The sequence below is a fragment of the Canis lupus genome, chromosome 11 (assembly GCF_048164855.1).
Source record: "Canis lupus baileyi chromosome 11, mCanLup2.hap1, whole genome shotgun sequence".
Classification (NCBI taxonomy): domain Eukaryota; kingdom Metazoa; phylum Chordata; class Mammalia; order Carnivora; family Canidae; genus Canis; species Canis lupus.
This window is the reverse complement of record NC_132848.1, coordinates 14,435,820-14,453,564: the sequence shown is the minus strand read 5'-3', so window position 1 is coordinate 14,453,564 and position 17,745 is coordinate 14,435,820. Positions and strand designations below refer to the sequence as shown.

At 39.8% G+C, this 17,745-nt stretch overlaps 1 protein-coding gene across 4 annotated transcripts in view; it reads left to right on the top strand.

Annotated features, from left to right (window-relative positions):
• The window catches only part of PTPRB (protein tyrosine phosphatase receptor type B), a 113,219-nt gene that overhangs the window by 2,074 nt on the left and 93,400 nt on the right, over positions 1–17,745 (top strand). For all 4 annotated transcript variants that reach the window (XM_072843269.1, XM_072843267.1, XM_072843268.1 and 1 more), the window contains exon 3: positions 9,983–10,239. In XM_072843269.1, coding sequence (XP_072699370.1) covers positions 9,983–10,239 — 257 coding nt within the window. The remainder of the gene's footprint in view (positions 1–9,982; positions 10,240–17,745) is intronic.

Genomic DNA, 17,745 nt, shown 5'->3' with positions numbered 1-17,745 from the left:
TTGCTTTTCCTTCTTTTCTTTCCTTCTTTTATTAATTAAACGAATATTTCTTGGGTTTCTCTTTTGTGCCACCCTGTAGGCACTCCCTGTAGGCACTTTGGTGAAGTACCATTGGATGTAGCAATACAAATAGGCCTAAGCACAGCATACATAGGTAAGGACTAAAGCCAATGATGAGGAAATTATTCATTTTGCTAATGTAGAAACTTCTATTTGCTGGTGTAGAAACTTCTATTCTCTGATTAGGAGGAACTAGTAGAGCATCAGAATGGTGTTTGAGAAGACTGGAAAGATGGGAAAATACATTGCACCTTTGCACATCTCTTGTACTAATATTTAGAGGTACAAGAGGTCACATACTTTTGAAATGGTAAGAACCAATGCGTAGCCACAGGGTTTCCTAATATGTTGACCTTTGATGGATATACTCTAGATGACAGGTAAAAACTTGTATATATATGCAGAAATTCCTGGTGCAGCACACAGTTGTGCTGGGGATTTTATTTATGGGTATAACTTCATTCTCTATTTTACTTAGTCATTTTATTGTTTATTTATTCCTGTAGTAGAGATTTGCATTAGGAGATCATGAAAGATAAAACTTATAGAATCATTGTTAGAAATGGGCCTTACAAATCACTGGAGATGTTATCTAGAAATGATGCCCATCATTAAGGACACTGAAATTTTATCCCAGATTTATTGGTGGCAGAGGTCTGATTAGTACCCAGATGTCTTAATTCCTTATCCAGTGTACATTCCATTATATAGTGTTATCCAAATGCTTAGCCACAGACATTTGCCCAATTAACTACATAAGAATCACCTAGGGGGAGGGAAAGAAATCTTTGCCATCATTTCTTCTCTCCTACCACCTTCAAGATTCAGTTTCAAGAAATTTGGGTGAATAGCTGATTTTTTAAAAAACCTCCCTGGATAATTTTGATCTATATATAACCTTGTTTGGGGATCACCATTCACTGTACTTTTTTTATTTTTATTTTTATTTTAAGATTTTATTTATTTATTCATGGGAGACACAGAGAGAGAGGCAAAGACCAGGCAGAGGGAAAAGCAGGCTCCATGCAGGGAGCCTGACACAGGACTCGATCCTGGGACTCCAGGGTCACGCCCTGGACCAAAGGCAGGCACTGAACCGCTGAGCTACCGGGGCTGCCCTTCACTGTACTTTTAAATCCTTTTATTAGGTGTTCAGTGTTGAGGTTTATATGAGTCTTTTCACTATGCTGATCCTTGGACAGTTTTCTGTCATTCACTTATTTCATAAATTCAATAAGTATTTAATTAGATGCTGGTTAAGTACAGTAGACTCTTCTACAAAAGAAATTGAATGTTACACTTCTGAGCTTATAAAACTTCTGACTATGAAAGTAAGATAAAAATTATAAAAGTTGATTAGAAAATTCAACTTTGGGGCACCTGGGTGGCTCCATGGCTGAGCATCTGCCTTTGGCTCAGGTCATGATCCCAGGGTCCTGGGATCAAATCCCCCATCAGGCTCCCTCTGGGGAGCTTCTCTCTCTCTGCCTGTGTCTCTGCCTCTTTGTCTCTCATCAATAAATAAATAAAATCTAAAAAAAGAAAGAAAATTCAACTTGATCAGAGAACATACAGCATATAATGCCAGTTTGAACATTTATTTTCCTGTAGTTCATTGAGCAAGTCCTGTCCCAAAAAAACACAGGACCATTATAAATAAATATTCCTATTGTACCATCCAACACAAGAAGTTAGATTCTTCCTCAGCCCCCAATAAAACCCTATTTAGCAGAATATTTTTCACTGGAACTTTAAAAAAAATAGATATGGATCAACAGAGAGTTGTTTAAGATAGAAGATAATAAAAGGAAAAATGATTTCCTTTGACCTTCATGCAGAACAGGTCCAATGATGGACTTTACTTCAAAAGTGGGTGGATGAAATAGTACCTCTGAACGTGCTGTATCCAAAACATGCCCAACAATGTGGGCTGGAAGAAAAATGGATTTCTAGAAAAAAAGCAGAATGAAAATTTGCACAATTGTGGTACCAAAAGATCTAATATTTGAATACACATGTATGATACATAGTTTGTCTTCACACAATTATAAGCTAACAGATATTTTTCTGATCTGTCTCAAACTTACCACTGATTAGAGATACAGAATGATATTGGTTGACCCGTAGCATGAAAGCTCACTGATGTGCTAGAGAATCCATTGTTAAAAATTAAATGGCATTCAGATATATCCCATGAATGACTCCAAATGTCCTTTTTTAAAGAGCAGATAACTAAATATGATAATCTGGTAACACAATTATGTATATTGTTCATTCATAGGATATGAATTTTTTAAATTAAATTCTTCAGTAAAAGCATATCTCTGAAGGTCAAAATCTGAACTATTGGCTTCGGAAAAGAAACATTCATGACATCATTCAAGTACCTAAGTAATCTTTCTCTAACACCTAATATGTGCCAGAGCTTGTGCTCTATGGGACCAACACCAATGATTCTCAACCCAAGCATCACACAAGAATCACAGCAGGAGCTTTGAAATAATACTGATTCCCAGGCTTCATCCTCCAAGCCAATTAAAGTAGACATTTTTTGAATGCTTCCAAGATGATTCTAATGTGCAGCCAAGGTTGAGAATCACTAATTATGTCTTGCTCTTTATGGTATCAGAGAAGCCAGATGTGTATGTAATTACAATAGAGTGCAAATTTTAAAAAGTACCCCTTTCTCTAATATATGTTCTTGCCAGTATGTCACCGTAAGCAATTGGGTTAAAATTTTTTTTCAAAGATCATTTCAAATTTGCGTATTTTTTTACACAATCCTTTCAGTGTCCACTGGATTCCGTCATAATTTAGCTCTGCTCCATTCTCAGGAAGCCACATTTTTTTTCTTCTTTTTCCCCTCCTTTATTCTAAGTCCCTCTATTACAGGGTGAATTGAGGAGGAACCTCAATTCCAAAGTGGATTAAAATCCAGTGCAAAAATTAGTGTGTTTTTTGAGAGGAGGATCTATATAAGAGTTATGGTTTCTCAAATAATCACTACAGTGATTTTCATTAGGAGAGGAATGTAAAAAGGGCTTTTTTTTTCATCTAGCTTATATTTATTTGAAACAACCATTTCATAGGATAAATAGAATACAGAGATTGTGTAGAACCAGGGTCACCTGTACATTACAGACGGCCAAAATTTTTAAAAGATAGGACTGAGATTTCTTTCTGAATTCAAAATTTATCATTAAAGAGTACACTGCATGCCTTCATTTCGGGCAAAACAAGGGCGGACCGCCTAGACAGACTCTTTAAAAGAGTAATCAACCTTTGCCCCAAATTGTTGGGCTCCCTGCTCAGCGGGAAGCCTGCTTCTCCCTCCCTCTAGCCGCCTCCACCCTCCGCTCTCTCTCTCTCTTGCTCTTTATCTCAAATAAATAAATAAAATCTTTAAAAGAAAAAAAATCAACCTTTTATAATCAATTTATAAAATTAGACCTTTATAGTTATCATTCTGAGTCAGAAGAGTAATAATAAAAACATTGTCTCCAAAATGCCAACATAACTGGCTAAAAAGTGAAAAAATTCATTCTCTCCTTATATTCTTTTGTCAGTCAAGTGCCAGATATCCAGCTCCTTGGAAACAATTACACCTTTAGCAATGTATCAATAAAACAAAAAAGTGACTGATGGACTTTCTCAATTTTTCTTCATTCGTATCAGTGTTACAATGTACAGCAACATCCTTGGAGTCACTGTATTAAGTGTATAATTTTTAGAAATCTGTTGTATATAATGTTGGAGTCTAGTTCTACAAAATAACACAAAGCAGATATCAATAATGCAAGAAGAATCAGGAAAAACCAAATTCTGGTCTGTTCAATAATATTGCAATTTTATTTTATTTTATTAAGATTTTATTTATGTATTCATGAGAGACACTGAAAGAGAGGCAGAGACACAGGAGAAGCAGACTCCCTGCAGGGAACCCGATGCGGAACTTGATCCCAGGATCCCAGGATCACGCCTTGGGCTGAAGGCAGATGCTCAACCTGCTGAGCCCCCCAGGCGCCCCAATACTGCAATTTTATAGACTCACACATTTAACTTTTTAAAAAAGATTATTACTTTAGGAATAAAAATGCAGTCTGAGGCCCAAATCTCTCATTGACAAACTCCCTAAACGTGGTAATTCTAGATCTTCCAGATGAAGGGTGCAAAATTCCAGCCATCACTTGGATACTTTTTCCGAAAGATGAGAGTCTCCCTACTTAAAACAGTTGGATGGCTATCTAAAATAGTTGCTTTCCCGGCACCTGGGTGGCTCCGTTTGTTAAGCATCAGACTCTTGCTTTCGGCTCAGGTCGTGAGCCAGGCCTGAGTTCTCAGGGCTCCCTGCTGGGCGGGGAGTCTGCTTGTCTTCCTCTCCCTCTGCCCTTCCCCCTGCTTCGTCATGTGCTCTCTCTCTCTCTCTCTCTTAAGTAAATAAATAAATCTTTTTTAAAAAAATGAATAGTTACTTTCACTCTGATGTTTCATAGTGTCTAGAGAACAACACTGTGCGTAAGATGTCAGCTAACCCATCAACACTTATTTAGCATCTGCTATAGATTCACTCATTCAAATCTTATATTCACCTATAAGGGCAGGAAAATTTTTTCAGACATATTTTCAGATATCCCTACCATGACTGAGCGAGTGAAATCACTTAAAGAGATTTCGCTGCCGAAGTAAGTCATATTGCTGCCAGACTTGCTATAACTGCGAATAAAATAATTGTCTAATTATAGAAATGAGGGTGAGGAAATAAAATGTATTAAGCACTGTAATAGGTAGGCAATCATATATACTCTTGGGAGACAGGGATTTAATAGAAGCTGTTTCGTGATGGTAGGAATGCTTGTAAATACAGAGAGCTTAAGGGGACAAACCAAACAAGTGTCTTTTGTACATTCAGACCCTATTTTGACCAAACTGGCTGTCAGAGCCATTTTAGGGTTTGTTTTCTCTCTGTATGGTTTTAAAGGGGCCTCGCTATTGACCATTGATTTATGCATTCATTGGAAATCATATGATCATTGATTACTGATATATGACTCATGTGATCATTGAAAAATATCTCACATAGCATCCAGAGCCCCCCAACCATTTTCAGCCTGTCACATGTCAATGAATTTATCAGGGCGTACCCATAGCTACCTGTGACCTTCATGGGCCCTGGGCACTTATGTGTCTGTGGGCCCCTTCTTCCATTAAAATTTTAATTAATTAATTAATTAGATTTTCAGAGCCCTCCAAATCCTCATTTTTTTCCCTATTGTGTGAAAAAATCATTAATGTTTTCTTGGACTCTGAAAGTTTTTTGGTGTATTTTTTTTTAATTTTCAAAGAAATTAAATGATCTTGTAGGCCCTATAATATCATGAGCCCTAGGTGCTTTGTCTATTGTGCCTAATGGACAAGTCAGCTGTGGGCACCCAGAGTTATTCACCCACTCTCCATCCCCCTTTTCCTGACCTGCCTCAGCATCCCTCTCCTACAGCCTGGTAGGGATGAATTTAAAAGCCATTCTTTTTCCTCCACCCAGCCTGGTTTCCTTCTACCCACTATCTAATACACATACGTGTCCCAAAAGAAAACATGGGACATTGGGATGAACCAGGCACATCTTCCTAATGCAACTCATAGTATAGTAGTTGAGTAATCATTAGGCATTTAAAAAGTATTGCTTTCATGAGTTTTTCATTTATTTTTCTCACTTAAATTTTTTTACTGTGCTCTGCTTTGATGTTTTCCTATCCCTTGTTAACTTCCATTTGTTAATTTAATTTATTTCTAATCTTGGATCTTTTTTAAGTCTGTTAAAAAGCTTTTGACCTCTGAAATTCCTATGACTTCTGATTTCTTGGTTATGTGTCCCGCTGTTTGCAAATTCTCCATCTTTTCACAAACTTTTTACCTCCTTGTTCACTTTCTCAAATTTTAGGTATGCCTTTTTTATGTACATACCTTTATTTTATTGATTACATTTTCTGAAGTGTTATTCCTCTTACCATTTCTAGAAATTATTTAGACTATAATAATTCAGATCCCTTTCACTGTATGTTTATTCCAGCCCCATCTTGTTTAATATAGTTAATGTATTATATGTATACATAAATCATCCTTTTTCTAAAGTATCTTCTATTTCATTTGTTATATCTTTTCTACATTATTTCCTCGCTTTTGAAAGGCATATTATATTTGGCATCTTCCTACAGAAAAGCAAGTCCCAATATAGTTGAAATTTTCTGTCTCCAAAATGAGTTCTGTTCAAATTATTCTGTTTTCAACATGTTTGAAAGTTATTTGTATCATGTAGGGGAGGGGAACTAAGAAATTGTGTATTTTTATCATTACATAAAAATCACATTTCCATTATTGATCATATCTGAGCTAATTAATAGACTAGCTAATAAACTAAAATACATGTTGTTCTTTAAAAACACATATTCAAAATATGGTCCTGATATGGTGCAGTCATTGCAAACCATCTTACAGATGAGCTGTTTACAACTTACGTGCTAAAATCGTTTAAATTGGACCCAGCATGGTGGGCCTTATCTTGAATTGTGTTCTAAGAGGAATTATGTATAATGTGGAAACAATGTGGTAGCAATGGTACAATAAAGCTTTTTAAAAATAGCTTCAACATATTGTTCCATTGTGTAAGAACTTTTCCTTGCATTTTTCAAAACACATCTTGCTCTATCATGAACTGTAAAATGTATATACCTTTTTAAAGAACATCAGAAGAATTTCTAGATGCCAACACATCCAAAGATCTACTATTTTTATTTTTATTTATTTATTTATTTTTTAGATCTACTATTTTTAATATAATTTCATAGAACTCATTTCAACAGAGTTTAGGAGATGGAAAGATTAACATATTTTGATCGCCTTACATATTTCTGTAATGGATTTTCTCTCCTCCCATTTACCTTAAATTCCTTCAATACCCACACAAAGGCTGATATCAGTTTTGCTCACATTGTGTATATGGATAAAAACTTATGGTTAGATATATATTACAATCACTGAGAAACTTGTTAGACATGCAGGTGCTGGGTCCCACACCAAATCTCCTAGTAAAGGGCCTAGCCTTCAGTATTCTAAAAAGCTCCAAAGGGAATTCTGATGCCTACCAGAGTTTGCCTTAAAACGCAGAAAATTTGGAAATTGAATGTTAAGACTAAAGTTTCTTTCCTGCTTCTTAAATAGCACAAGTTAAAAACACAGTCATCAAATGAAAGGGTGCTGGCCTTGGATATTCTGTAGGTTTTCTTTGGAAAAAAGGTAGTGGCCTAAAATGGAAAATGGACTTGTTTCATTTGGAATGTTTTAAAAATACATTTAGAAGTTTAATTAAAGACAATTACAGAAGTTGGAAATTTTTTTCCATAAGATGTTCCAAAGCAACATGAAATGGTAATAAGCTATGTTATTCACAGAAGAAATCTCAAGAGTGTTTTCATCATTTATCTAATTTTGAGACAGTCCTGTATTTAATTAATATATGTAATTAATCATGCAAGTTGACTAATAGAAAAAGTTCCTAGGATAAGAACTTACCAACAACTCCTCAGTGAAGAGGAATCAGCATAGGTTGACATGCTATGACACATAATTGCATGCTACGTATTTGGAAGCTTGTTTTTGTCCTAACCCCACCATTAAATTTTTTTTGAGGGTCTGAGAGCTACAATTGTCATAGGTGGTAGTCAACTCAGAGGATCAGCATTGGCCAAAGCCCAAAATAACCAAAATACTAATCACCACATACAGAAATTTTTACATCTCAACAACAGACAAATGTCCACTTGAAGGAACATTCTAGCATCTAACTGACTGCTTTTTAGACTTTATTATAAAGGACTATTGCTACTAGAACAAGTGGGTTTGTCACGTAGAAATCCCAGGGATAAGTAAGTCTATGTTCAGAGTGGTGACGTGGACACAGTGGCAGTGGTAGTGGCGCAGGATTCAGAAGGAAAAAAACAAACAGAAACTAACAGGAATGTCCAAAACTTTATCCAAGTCTGGGTCTAGTAGATGTACAGGTAGGGTTGTCAGATATAATACAGAACATTCAATTACACTGGAATTTCAGATGAATAACAAACTTTTAGTATAAGTGTATTCCCAATAGCATCTGTAATATAACCTTTGCAATATTGTATATTTGAGATATGCTAAATATTCTAAATTAAGAGTTCTTTATCTGAAACTCCAATTTAACTGGGCATCATGTACTTTTATTTGCTAAATCTGGCAACCCCACATACAGGGTACTTTGGACAACTTTCCACATTTCAAGGAAAGGATGCTTGATAGTCATTATTTCATTAACCTTTAAGAGAACTGCTGATATTTATTTACCTCTTACTAAATTTTAAAAATACTTTTTCCGTTTTCATCCTCTTTTTGTGCTTAATCCCTCCTCTTCTTTATATACATTATCATATAAAATATGTCAGTATCACATAAAATGTCAGTTGACATTGGAATGGGAATATATGAGATTCAAAAGAGGGCTCAGTGAAGTGGACTTGAATAGTGAAAATGTGAAGATTAATAGCCTCTTCCTGGGACCTTCACCAGCACATAGTAGTTGCTTAAGAAATAGTTGGTTGTGGGTCGAATGGGTGGCACAGTCGGTTAAGCATCTGACTCTTGGTTTTGGCTCAGGTCATGATCTCAGGGTCATGAGATGCAGCCCCATGTCAGGTCCGTGCTCAGGGCAGAGTCCGCTTGAGATTCTCTCTCTCTCTCTCCCTCTTCCTCTGCCCCTCCTCCATGCTCTCTCTCAGCCTCTCTACAAGAAATAAATGAATGGGAAAAAAAGTTGGTTGAATGAACCACTAAAGGAGTAGGAAAAATAAAATACTTTTTCTTCCAGTTTTTAAACCAGAAACTTTTCAAAGTTATAGTCAACTAATTGGGCAGGATTTTATATCCCAGGAAACTCTGACGCATAACAGAGTTGTTAGAGGTATCTAAACATATCCCCTCGGCCCATAATTTACAGACCTTTCCAGTGCTTCATATTATGCAGTTGTTCTCTAGGTTTTGTTACACAATGCATGGTCCAAAAACCATCAGCACCAGCAATGGCATCTCCCGAGGGCTTGTAGGAGTGACCGCTGTGACAATCTTTGCTGAGTCAGAAGTGGTGTGGTTAGCGAGATCCCCAACAGATGGGGAGCACATTTTAAAATGATGGCTAGGTGAACCTAATTCATAAACCAATCATTTTTAAGTATGGGCAATCCAGCCTTGCAAAGTAAAGCTATCAATTAATCCCACCAGCTCCTAAGTTTTAAACCAATTGACTAGCCTTCCAAAGACAGGGCACTTAGAAACTATAACCATCCCGGGATTTGGTACTCACACAAGTAGGGACAGAACCAGTTTACACTGAAGTAAAAGAAAGTCATTGCTTTCCTGGGAATCATCAATCTTCATGACGAAGTTCGGTAAGTTGTTAGCTGTGATTCTCAACCTGGTATTTTGTTTAATGAGCCCTTTGAGGAGTTGAACGAAAGTTCCCCACAGAACACAAGGTTTACATGGAAATATATTCAGGACTTGCATCAAGTTTTTTGAGATTCATGGACCCCCAGAAGCCAGTTTGGTGACTCTCTAAATGCTCATAAATTCTGTCTTCCACACGGAGCTGAGGATTTCTGGTAGCAGTTTCCACATCTCCCCAGACCCTCTGATATCAATAGATGGGTAAATGATGGGTGGATTGAACAGGGCCAATTAGCATCGTCACACTCCAGGATCTTTGATGTTTCATACAACTGAAGCTCATCCACGTGCCTGTGATGAAAGATGTCTTCTTTTTCTAAAGTCAAATTGCTTTTATGTGAGGAATCCACAAAACATGAAGGTAATTTTAGCAACTGTCCTTTCTTTACCTCAGCTGGCCTGGGAGCAGAAGTTTCAGTAAGGAGCACTAGAAACACGGCTCCACCCCAAAACCCCACTACTCTTAATGCAGTTCCATATAGCCCGGAACACCTTCTTAGGAACACCACAGAGGCCTTCACCAGGAGCACAACAGAACGTTACAGCCACAGCAGCAGACAGAGTCAGCACCCCCATCTGCAGATGACTGGAACGACAGAGACATCTTGGGTCCCCTGGACGACTCAACCCTTCCCCAGCACCACTGAACAGGTAAGGGGAGAGCGGGTGTGGAGTGTGACTTGGAAGGGTCTCAGAAAGCCCATTGCTTGAGAACATTCGCTCTGCTGGAAATGCCACTACCCACATGTGTGGTTAGGGAGCCTGTGTCCCAGCTGCTAACTCTGCACAAACGCATTTTGTGTGATGAAAAACTCTTTGAGATGGACCTAAAAGCCCTAAATCTTTATAAGGTAAAGATAATTTGGCTATGATGTCAAAACACCCTCCTGCAGGTTGGTCACATTTCTGAACCAAAGTCAGGGTCCATAGTCTTGTGCTTAACCTTGCACCAGGATATAGGAATGGAAACCCTGAAGATTCCCCTGCGTAGACGTCATAATCGATGCTCATAAGGGAGTGGAAAGAGTCACAAAGCAATGGAAGATTCTGGAATCTATAATCTGTGAATATGGTCAAATAAGTGAAGGCGCTTAACAGTTCCACAGCAGCCCCCACAGAGTGACAGGAGTCAGATGGCCAGGGGGCGGCGACCGTGCGGTCGTACAGTCTGCTCACGTCGTGTTGTAGTTTGAAGTGTCCATCCCTTCAGTTCTGCTTACCTCCCACGGTTTTAGGCCTCTGTTTGGGGCCATCGTAGTGCAATTACAGAAGTGTAACCCGCAAAGGCGGATCAAAACTGCTGCTTCATTTGGCAGTGTTTAGCCGGCTTCTAATAAACAAACCAAATAATGGAAAGAAGGTAAAAGCCCAACACTAGGTGTGTGACTTAACACCTATTTGGGGCTTTGCTTTCTTTCGCATTGTGCAGAATTTAATGTTGCATCTGGTCCCCGGCTAGTAGGGACACACTTCATAGTTGATCACAAAGCAAACATAACCCTTTGGAACTTTGTTTTTATATTCATTTTTCCTTTACTATAAATCGTCCTTGCAAACAGGTGCTTCCCTTGCCTCTGAGTAGAATTTAGGAAAGCCTCATGACCTCTCTGGATGCTCTTTATACCACTTTAAAACTCAACACTCATTCTCAACCCATGAATAAAGATATTCGTTTCAGGAAGTAACCCACACTGTAAATTCAATTTAAATGTGAGCTTGTCCTCTCTTATCATCCCTTCCCTTTAGGCTTGAAGTAGGGAAAGGGGGCTTGTCCAAAATCTCCCACTTCCCACCTAGCTTTTTACCCACCTCTCCTAGTTGGATCATTATGGTTCCAAACCTGTCAGGGCTTGGAAAGTGGGGAGGGAAAACAGGAAATGAGAGCAGGAGAGCTGGTACTTGAGATTGCCATCAGGAGTTGGCACAGGACTCGCCCTAAATCTCCAACTCCTGAGTCCTTCTAATCATGGACCTGAGTGAGATTTGACACTTATTTTGAAATTGAACACTTTTTCGTGGAGCACCTTCTTGTTTAGGCTGAAAGCATCTCAGCCAAAATGTCATCTAACACTAGTTTGCTAAGAGCATTCACTTACATTTGAAAAAAAGTGTGTGTGTGTGTGTGTGTATATATATATATATATATAATGTATATATTTGTGATATTATGACATATATATATATATATACCAAGTATGTCAAATAAGAAAGTGGTATAAAGAGCATCCAGAGAGGTCATGAGGCCTTCCTAAATTCTAATATATATATATATATGTATATATATATATATACACATATATGTGTGTATATATATAACTTCTTTCACAACTAATACACAAAAACTTAAGTGTATATTTTAAGTATATAGCATATATTATATACATACATACCAGTACCGAAAAAGAAATAAGCATAGATTGTACCGATATACCATATGTATCATATACTATAGTGATATTCATACTACACTATAGTATGTCAAATAAGAAATATGCTGAAAGTATAATGAGAACTTATCTGCCTGAATATTCAAGAACTAATTGCCTTTTAGCAAAAATATTTTCCCATTTTTGCTCACATTTGACCATTGTGAAACAAACATAGAGAGAGCCCCCAGAGGTGGCCAGGCTCTACTGGGATGAGACAAAGACACCCAATTCCATGCTGAAGGCACACTAGCCTTTGGGCCAACCCAGGGCTGTGTTACAGAGCTCACACAACCCAACGCCAGAGTTGGATTTGCAGGCTCAGGTCATGGTAAAGACAGAGCAGGGTGTGTTTTGGTGTTTGTTTCTTAGTCTTTTCCCAAAGTGAAATCCACTGCAATGTTTATGAGCGCCCAGATGCAGCACCAGAATGAGTACGTATCGAGTAGTCATCAAGTCATGACTCATGTCCCAGCTTTTCCTTGAAACTCAGACACAATCTTAACTATGTCTTGGGAAGCTGAGTGTATAAAAGCTATGGTCCTTCCAAAGGCAGCTTCTAAAATTGCGATTTCCATGACTCTAATGCTTTAGTCAAGGCATCTCTGCTAGACCATCATTTGATTTAGCATGAGGTTTACTCTATAAGTCAATTATAAATAGCTGTAGTTTGATATTTTGAAAGAAAAGGTTACTTGGGAGGAAAAAATGCCTGTCCTTTGAAAGTAATTTTGAAAAGTAGTCTATCTTAATACCTAGAAGAGCATAAGAGAGAAATAAAATCAACTCGATTGCTTGGAATTCGGTAAAAAAGAAATTCTTTGTGTGTCAGTTGTCTTCTTCATCAGATAGCACCTGGTCTGTGATGAATTTGGATTGGCTTAGTATAACTGGGCTGCGAAGTGAGGTGGTCTGTTTTCAGATGATGACAGGAAAAGTCCAAATGTGAGGATGGGGACTGCATTTATTGAACTCTGCATCTCCGAATCTGAACATAATGCTTAATACATTATAAAGTTGTGTAGAAAGGAAAATAAAGGTGTATGATGGAGTGAAGAAAAATAGAGGGGGAGTGGAATGGCATGAAGTGCAGTGGAGTGGAATGAAGAGGAATGGAATGGTTTGGAAGCATATAAGAAAGTTTGAGACTGCAGCTAAGGCATGGGATTATATTCATTTGGTTTGATTGTTTATTATGAGTAGGACACAATTACCACACATTTCAGATGGATTGGTATTATAAATTCAGTGGTTTTTGTTCTTTGATGGAATGGAGAAGAGTGGAATGAAACGGAAAGGAGAGGAGTGGAGTGGAGTGGAGCAGAGTGCAGGGAAATAGAATGGGGAAAATGTCATGGAGTGCTGGATAAATGAGTCGATTGAGGTGGTATGGAAGTGGGTGGAATTGTTGACACTTGGCCAGAAAATGACCCATGACCCATCTACTGTCAGTGTCAAGATATGATGGTCATGTTGAAGAGCCTCGTACTTTTTTATTGCCTTAGTGTTGTAAAGTTTGTGTGTATCTAGGGCTTAATATGTTTAATACTTTAGTGTTTCATTCAGGGGCTAAGTCTCCAGTCCTTTTTCTCACTTCTGAATCCCTCCATTTCATCTCTTAATCACCCTTCAACCTCTCCTCCCCCTAAAAAATATTATAAGAAAATAAAGGGAATGAGGCATTGATGATTGTTCAATTTAATAACTTCAGAAAAGTGTTCATCAAGTCAACAGACATTTCTTGAGGACCTAACTAGTGTCAGAACAGAGTGGTTGAGAACTCAGTCTTTGAGGTCAATCCCCTAACTCTGCCTCTTACTAGCTACTGACCTGGCAAGTTACTTAAACTCTCTGAGCCTCAGTTTCCTCATCTATAAAATGGAACCTCTACCTCCAAGAGCTGTTGCAAGGATTGGGAGAGATAATACATGTAAAATACTTACTACAGCACTTGGTCTTTAGTAAACATTTCAGAAATAATAGCTGTTATTTCTATCTTTCACTGAGACACAAAGAGAAATGACAAAAATTGTTGCCCTGAAGGAACGCACTATCTGCTGTGGTGTTGAGGGAAATAGAAACTTACGTAGGCTCTTATGGAATACAAAAGCAAGGTCCCTAACTGGTGTGAAGGTTTCAAGAAGTATCTTCTGGTAAAAGGAATATCTGAAGTAAGCCTAAAGGAGAGCAGAGTAACCCAGGAGAATGGGAAGGAGAGAGGTGAAGGAACTGGGATGGGGTGGAATGGAGAGGTAGAAAGTGATTTCAATTCTTACCTAAAATTTGCATTTTAAAGAAACTTGGGGAGTCTATCACTTTAGTCCAATCTTCTATTCTGTACTCATTTATTCTGTGCCTTCCATTTGCCTGACATTTGGGGGGATGTGGGAATAAGTGATAAATAAAATCCTAGCACGGTGTAGTCAAAATCATTGCATGTCCGCCCAGCACTCTGCTAAGAATGTAGAAAAGACTTCAACAGTATAAGAGCCCTGTAGTCATTCTCCCAAGTACAGAAGTTGAGTGTATATTGATGAAGATCTCAAAACATATTTTCAAGTGGAGTCTCCATCCAGAACTAGTCATTGGTTCCTACTTGTTATTTTAATTAGTGACACTGTTAAATTACCTGCCATCCCTTTTGCTCCCATTCCATGTAACCTAGGTGGAATTACATGTAATAGGAATTTAGAACACTTACTGTGAAATAGAAATCTAGAGAAGAATAAGAACTGAAATACTAAGATTTCATGCTTGGAAATGCCATGTATGTCATTACTATTAATTACTGCTTATGTAATTAAGCAGTGTTCTAGATCCACAATCAAATGATGGATTGGGGTTGGAACATGAGACTGAGAAGGGGAGTGGGGATGACACGAAACACTTCCAAAGGGAAAGTGGCATGTATTTGTGTCTTTCCCTTTCATCCACGGACTGTGTGAGTTATGAGGAATGAACATGAAGAGACACCGCGCAGTATCTACAAAGAAGAGCATCTAGGAGATAAAAATAATATCTAAGATCTGTATGCCACCAACTATGCTAAGCACTTTCATTTACTCTGGGAGAAGGGTACTTGTATCCATTTTCTGTCACTGTATAACAAACCTCCCCAAAACTTAGTAGTCAAAAAAAAAAAAAAAAATGGCAGTTTGCTATTTCTCCTGATTCTGTTGGTTAGTTGGGTGGTTCCTCGGGTGCTTTCCCCGGAGCTCACCCTGGCAGGTGCGGGTAGCGTGGAGGGTAAGCTGCCAAAAAGATTCACGATAGCCTGCCTTGCCTGACCAGCAGTGAGTGCTGGCTGCGGGAAGGGGCATCTCGGTGCTTCTCCACATGGCCCCTCTTCCTCTAGCAGGCCCCCCAGCTTCTTCACATGATGCTTCAGGGAGCTCTGCAAGGAGGCAAGGGGGGAGCTACAAGCTCCTGGGGGCCCAGCTGCTGGACTCACACATCACTTCAGCCACATTCTGGTGATCCATGCGGCCAGGCCAGACTTGAAGGCAGGGAAAACAGATATGATGTTTCGATGGGGAGAGCCTCAAAGTCACATAGTCAAGGGCCATGCCTATGGGGTGGGAGGAAACTATGGCCATGAAATTAATCTATCATGGTATTTATTATTCTCGTTGTTGTTGTTGTTGTTTTGGAGATGCCTAGCTTAAGCTTAAAGAGGTTAAGGACTTGCCCAAGGTCAAGGGATTAGAAAACGGCAGAGCAAGAAGAGAGCACGAACACACACACACACACACACACACACACACACACATGCACACACACTCCCCTGCACACTCGCTCACTTTATGCTCTTACATAGAGTTCCTGTTAATGAAGCTAGATGCCAAATGACATAATTTGAAGCAATTACAAATTGCTTACAAATTGCAGTAATGCTACTGCAAAGTTGTCCTAATTGAGTCTTTGGGAGCAGAATTTTTTTCCTTACTTTTCCCTTTTCCCCTCATTCTTCACATCCTCGCCTGTCAGTGTAAGGAGCCTGCCTTTGGAAGGCTGTAGACCTGGGTCAGTACATGGCTTCAAAACTAACTCCCTCCTTCTCCCTCCCCTCTCCTCCTCACCCTAGGCATGAATTAAATCAACTAATACCAGTCGCGGGCCTAGTAGTGCTGGAAACCCCTGTGTAGCTATTGATGTTGTCCCTACCGTTATAATAGCATTACTTGGTGCATGTGTGAGTCTTTACAAGGACAAAGTTGGTGAAACCAGAAGCTTGTCTACCATGTGAGTTAGGAAATATCTAGATCAGTTGTTCTCAAAGTACGGACTCCAGACCCACTGAATCAGAAACTCTGGGTGTAGGGCCCAGCAATCTGGGATTTAACAAGCCCTCCAAGTCACACAGATGCACCTGAAATTTAAGAACCATTGACCGAGACAAATCCGGTCCCTGACCAACGATGTCTCCTTCATAGACTTCTCGATGCCTCAGTTTTCCACATTTGATTGCACTTCGGTGCATTGTGTTAAGAGGTGGTGGGCCAGGGTGCTATGAAAGCTAAATAATTGAGGAGCAGAAATTAATTTATCACATTACAGCCTCCTGCTGTTCCTTCACAGAGGGTACATTCCCTAAGGAGTGGGGCCTAGGGGACACCTGGTGGTTCAGTGGTTGAGCATCTGCCTTTGGCCAAGGGTGTGATCCTGGAGACCCGGGATCAAGTCCCACGTCGGTGTCCATGCATGGAGCCTGCTTCTCCCTCTGCCTGTGTCTCTACCCACCCCCCTCCCCCCCGTCTCTCATGAAGAAATAAATAAAATCTTAAAAAAAAAAAAAAAAAAAGAAGGAGTGGGGCTTCGGGTGGTTGAGTGGAGCCTGGGCAGATAGGGAACTGCTACTAGACCCTAGGGTCCTTGTGGTGATTAGGAAAGGATGTTTCCAGACACAGAGGTCCACCATGAATGCATAAGACATGGTAGCAGCACACGGGCCGGATTCCAGCCCCAGGCACACTCTCAGCCAGGCACCCCCACATGCCACCCACACAAGGGTAAACTGTGTCTCTGTACACACTCCCTGTGCACTGGCCCAGTTGCAGATGAAGCCAGATGTAGGTGTCAGAAATGTGCCCTGCATAGTCCAGCCATTCGCTCTGGGTTAGTGCACTGGGGGACCGAATGATGAGGGGCAGGGGGAAGAGCCAAATGTGAAGTGGACATTTGGCTCTTCCCCCACAGGGAGAGAGGGGGTGGGCCTTGGACTTCACCTTGGCTTCAAAAGCTGACCAGCCTCTGTCTGTTGGTTGAGTAGTAGACTCTGAAGCCCAGTCTGGCCCCCTCGCAGCCGTGTGACCTTGGGGGGGTGGGTGACACAAGGATGAAGAGCTAAGGCTCCCGTGTTGCAGAAACCTGGTTTAAATCCCGGGGGTGGCGTTTACTAGTTACTCGGCTCTGTTCATAATTGCTTCCTCTGTCTAATGAGGGTAACTGAGGGTCCTCTGCCTCATGATGCAGTTGCAGGGAGTAGGACCTGATTGAGCTGAGAGCCTAGCACCCCGGCTGCCCCCCAGCCGCACAATCAGGGCGGTCACTGCCAGCTCCTGGTCTCTGCTGCAGCCTTCCTGCCCTCGGCCTCACACAGTTGTAAGAAGCAGAAAAGCTCATGTTCTTACCCAAAATCGCTTTCAGGGGGACAACACGTGCAACACAAACTTAAAAAATGTTCCCGATTGTTTCGGATTCTGCTAAATACCCCTGAGTCTTGCTTGGAGGC